The following is a 5,179-nucleotide window of genomic DNA, read 5'->3' as shown; positions in this document are numbered from 1 at the left end:
ACCCCTTGGCAGCGCCGCTGGCCTCCGTAATGCCCTGACATTGCCCCCCCGGGGGCGTGCACAGGGAGCGCCCGCCCGCGAGCGCGCCCCGCTTCCCTGGAAGGCAGCGCTGTGACCTGAGGTGCCCAGCCCCGAAGGAAAACCAGCAGCGACGGGGAGCAGTTTTCGGGAGAATTTCTTTATTCGGCTGCACCGAAACAGTTTTTAGCACAGATGGCCTCCCGGGGGGCAGCATTAGTATTTGCTGGGAAGGCCTGCAGGTCTGTAGCGGTTGGGGTCCCCGCCGCTTCTGCCCCACGCGTTCGCCTCTTGGTCAGCTCGGGTGTCTTCTGCACCTCTGCCACTCACGTCACTTTGCCATTTTTCCCTGGCATCACTAGCAGGAAGAAAAAAGGCCTCCTGAACCAACCAACATTTAACCCCGCTTTGTGTTGATTTCCTCACTCGTATAAAACTAGCGTTTCCACGGGACTTCTCAAAGTGAGATGCAAGTGCATATTCAGTCCTTGTCTGAGAACCACAGTGGAATCCGTAACTGTTACGGCATGAAAATGAACCAGCAAGGAAAGAGAGTTCCTTATCAGCAGAAATGCAGAAATAAGGAGTCTGCCTTCTCGGGAGGACAAGAAGAAAGGCTCATGCTTATGTGGGAGGAGAGGCACCATTCCTACAGAGACAGGCGGGTCACACTGCTTCCCCTCCTCTCCACTGTCCTTCTAGGTCAAAAGCCGTGTACAAGTCAAAAAGGACTTCACTCTAACTGGAATGCCTGGATCCCTAGTAACTAACTGTTAACAAGCCAAATACGCTCCATTACCTGATCACTTTGGCTGCCCAAGCACCACCAGGTCCTCTCTGGGCAGCATCGTAATTCCCACGAGCATGGAAATACTTGTCAGCACCTTTATAATTTGCCTCGCGCATGTCCTGGTATGCTCTATACATATCCCGTGCCCCTGAAGAAAGCAGAGAAAAAGATGATGTTGAATTTAAAGAGTCATCCTAGAAATAGTTAAGTACCATTTCAGCCAGGAGCTCAAAAGCCCAAGGAGCAGTAACACAGAGAGGCACTTCTGCACATCAGCCTTTGCACAGGGGTGTGCCCATGGAAAGGCTCTGCAGGGGCTGATCAAGGCCCAGCAGCGGGAACCAGTGGGGTCCCTAATGTGGAGCTGCAGACCTCCCAGATCTGAGGACTGCGTCCATTGACTGCTGGTAACCTGTGCTTGGGGAGGGGGATTCCTGAGAGAAAGGCCTGTGGTAACAGCAGCTTACCTCCCACTGCATCCCAGATAAATCGTCCAGCTGGAGATATCAGTGGTATTTCAGCACTTGCACATAGAATAAAGGAGAGCAACACAACGCAGACACAGAGCCTCATGGTTCCCGGCCCAGGCCTGACACGGACCTGTGAGACAATCAGAGATGAGCAGTTCTAGAGCACCTTTGAGAGACTGCTGACATAGCACCCATCACACCCATAGCTGTGCCTGGCCAGCTGCCCCAGCGCTAATGGCTAGCTCAAGAACCCGCTCCTCCCTGCACAAGGAACGATGCCCTCAGTACGACCACAAGCTCAGCTAAGGACTCTGCAACAGAGGCAGATGGACATGAGAAACTGGCATTTTAGCATTCCCTGCTGCTCCTATCATGAGTGCAGAGAAGCCCCACATGCTAAAGCATTAGTCCTGTTCCCAAATACCAGCTAAAAACCACCGCATATAGCTCACAAATTCAGAATATAACTCACCACTACAGAAAGGCGAAGCCGAAGGAGATGGAGCTTGTCCTGTGTGCTCTCAGACTCAGAGAGGGTATTTATAAGCAATTCAAACCCCTCAGAAGAGGAAATTGGAAAGGATACCCATGGCTGGGAATTCCCCACGACCACTCCACTTCCACCACAGAAATCATTACAGTAAGCCTGTCCTCGTCCTTACTGGAAGTTCATAGCTCCTGTTACACAATTTTTTAGAAAGTATGTGGTGCTTCTTTGGCTGTCCATGGGACTATTTGCTCCTCATAGCAAGCAAGCTGAGAAACTGCCTTCAAGATTGAAGTGTTCTGTGTGCTTGAAGTGTTACAGTTGGCTTAAGGGTGACACTTTTGTTTGGCTCTTGTGCTGGACAGAGCTCAGAGGAGGAGGCACCTGATCGTCTGCACTGTGTGTTGAAGCACAAGGTTGAGTCTGTGTATGTGCAGAAGGAACAGTCAGCTGTGTTACCAGAATGGCTGCAGGAACTGCAAAGTGAAATTGCCATCTATGCTAACATGACAAGATGGGTCTCAGAGCTGATGGAATCAAAAATGTGAAGTGTTGCTCTTAACTCCATTGCAAAGCAAACTGCATACACCTACATCTCTGCTGATAATGATTTAAGATTGCACACACCCCCCCAAGGTAAAGAAGGCCTGAATGGTTCATCCTGTCTTTGCTCTCACAGATCCTTCTCGAGGGACTTCCAGCCATCCTGCTGCAACAGCAGCTCAGAGGGGCTCAAGTGGGCTAAACTAAGGAGAGTTTTTGATGCAGCAGCAAAGATTTTACCTAAAGGGAAGTTCAGATCCTTACAGCCACAACTCCGCTAGATTTTAAGATCAATACGTTAACTGTCAGACCCTATTGGCACAGTTCACAGTTTGAAAGACCCACTGTTCTCTCTCTGCTTAGGAGCCTGCTTGTTTCCCTTGGTTAACAACTGACACAGCTGTTTCCCCTGCAGAAAGCTCTAGGTTTGAGTGCAGTTGCACTGTGTGGCCTCATACATGATTTAACAAGTCTAAGAGACCTCTTTAAATTCTCTGCAGAAGAGGCAGGTGTAGTTGCCCCATTCACAACTCTGTCACTTTAAACAATTAGCTGCTGGAGCTGAAGAGCAGAGGCATGAGGTGAAACAGGGGCCATAACAAAACTGAGCTAATAAAGTGCCAGCAGCTAACTTCCTTGGGCATGGCTGGACTCCAGACAAGAATTTCGCTTAAGGAAAGAAAATACATTTTCCACAAACTTGAGCCGCAGGACAGATATTCTCTAATACACTATCTCTGAATGGAATAATTTGAGGTGAGAATCTAAATCCTAACCCAATGGACAAGGAAACCTTGCAAAAAGCAGGGGGTCAGACACATAATTTTGTCTCCTGCTGCCTGTGAACCTGACACTTAACAGCGTAACAGCACAGCTACTGCAGAGACTGGAGTGCTGTGTTTTTGCTGCAACTCTGTTCATGTCCTAGTGATGACTTACGCCCTTACAGCACACGTCAGCTCAAGTGCCTTCTCTGCTGGCTGCAAGTGGCCCTCTCTGTCACCTTTTTGGTTTTGATTTTAAAAAGAAAAAAGACTGGAAAATTATTCCTGTAAGTTGAGGTACAGGCTCACTAACACGTGCCATTTTGCCCAGGGACCTAGAAGAACATTGCATTCTAAACTGACTTAAGGAACTTCTCCCTACAAAAGCTCATACATTTTGGACCATAGAGGACATTTCTGAGTCTTCCGACATGGTCTGATGTGTTTCACATTCTCTCCAAACCAAAATTTTCTGCAAAGAGTACAAACATGGGGCTATTACAAGGCGGCAGGCGGTAGAGGGGATCTTTAGAAGATCTCGGATGGCATCCCCTTGGCTTGTCTCCAGTGAGCAGGGCAGCAGCAGTGACAATGCTGGAGCTCCCTACAGCAACTGAGCTAAAGCACCAGCTTTGTGCTCCACCAAGTGCAGCCCAAGCACTGCTTTCCCGTAGCCTCTTGGCCTGCTTTCCAGGTGACAGCCCTCAGCCCACAGAAACAACCTGCAGCCAAAACTGTTGCTTTTGCAACAGAAATAGGCAAGTTGCCTGTGAGCACACAGAAGGGTTTGAATGGAATTTTCCTTTCTGGCCCAGCACGAAAACACAGGCTGCGTGTGCACACTGGGTAAACGTAACACATATAGGGGCGCCCGGGAGACTGTCTTCTGGGTTTGTATAGTTAAGATAAAAGACAACTTCAAACTGGTTGCCCTTTAATTCTAAAGATCTGTAAATGCAAGCTACATTGTGCAAACATTCCACAATGTAGGCATTTTGCAATCTAAGTAAGTCTCAGATTAAGAAAGGGGACAAGGTGAATTCCCAGCTCAGGCACAGTAATAGATGCAGTTTTTCCTTATTCTGGGAAGTAATAGTACCTCATCTAAGTCTACATTGGCAATAATTCACTTCAGGAGTTTTGCCATGCTGCTGTATGGAATATTTACTAGCATTGGCCTCAGGCTTATCAACATGTAGAATGACTGCAGACCTGACTCCTCTTCAAGAAACAAACTGCATATACAGATATTTATCTTAAATAAAATTTATTTCCCCATAGGTTTGGATGATGATTCTAACAGTGAAATAATGTTTTGAGGCAGGTATGAGGCTTTTTTTTTTTTTTTTTTAAAAAACCCAAAACCTTTTTTTTCAGCTTCTATCTCAAGTTGCTCCGGGCAAAGCCCCCTTTATTCATCTCTGCTTTTCAAGGGTCCCCTCCACCAACAGTCAATCACCAAAACCAAAGATGAGCTGCAGCTCATCTGCTCCAGCCCAGGCTGGCTTAAACTATCAGTGGTGTCTGCTCACCTGGCTGACAAGAGCAGGTAGGGGCTGTAGCTTTAGGATGAGGGCATTGCCCTGTACAACTGTAACTGAAAACCATTTCATTTCACAGTCCCTGCGCCTTACCCATGTGAGATAAAAATACACATATCGATAATAGGAAACAGTGATTTTCCAATTCTTCTTCAAAGAGTAAATTCTTAGTCTTTATTGACAGCCAAGTTAGTTGAAATTATAAACACAAGCTCACTTTAGACATCATATTTTGGAACAAACACTTCCCATTATGTTAGCTATATGACCATTCTGACACAAAATTCTGACACAAAAGAAGTTCTGAATGGAAAGTTATGATTTATTGTAAAAAACCAAGAAACAAAAACCAGAAGAGCCCCAACCCTCACTCAGAGCTAACCAACTGTACAAAAACCCCACAGAAGTAAGAAAGAGACTGCTGTGTACACAAAATACACAGAGCAAATAAGTGGAACCGTTACATAAAGAGGTAAACCAGGTACATTCTTGAAAGCCAGCCAACTTCCTCTTAGGAGGACAACAGCAGTACTGAGCTAAAGCTGTACTACATTCACGCACTCTAT

General features: G+C 46.8%; 1 protein-coding gene across 1 annotated transcript; it reads right to left on the bottom strand.

The window, feature by feature from the left end:
- Positions 1-225: 225 nt before the first annotated feature.
- LOC104159776 (serum amyloid A protein-like) lies at positions 226-1,381 on the bottom strand. Its single transcript, XM_009697771.1, has 3 exons — positions 1,276-1,381; positions 818-956; positions 226-376 (listed from the first exon to the last, which is right to left on the bottom strand). Exons 1-3 carry the CDS (start codon positions 1,379-1,381, stop codon positions 235-237), a joined length of 387 nt encoding a protein of 128 aa, XP_009696073.1. The 3' UTR covers positions 226-234.
- Positions 1,382-5,179: the final 3,798 nt, after the last annotated feature.

This window comes from Cariama cristata, unplaced genomic scaffold, assembly GCF_000690535.1.
Source record: "Cariama cristata isolate BGI_N322 unplaced genomic scaffold, ASM69053v1 scaffold10323, whole genome shotgun sequence".
Taxonomy (NCBI): domain Eukaryota; kingdom Metazoa; phylum Chordata; class Aves; order Cariamiformes; family Cariamidae; genus Cariama; species Cariama cristata.
The sequence above is the reverse complement of the archived record's forward strand: the minus strand, read 5'-3'. Positions and strand labels throughout refer to the sequence as shown.

Bases quoted from the DNA above. Each gene is read 5' to 3' on its own strand.
- LOC104159776 (XM_009697771.1), bottom strand. From the start codon at position 1,381: ATGAGGCTCTGTGTCTGCGTTGTGTTGCTCTCCTTTATTCTATGTGCA. The intron at 957-1,275 runs GTAAGCTGCTGT...TGCTTTCTTCAG, and splicing joins TATCTGGGATGCAGTGGGAG to GGGCACGGGATATGTATAGA. The intron at 377-817 runs GTAATGGAGCGT...TCTTCCTGCTAG, and splicing joins TGGGCAGCCAAAGTGATCAG to TGATGCCAGGGAAAAATGGC.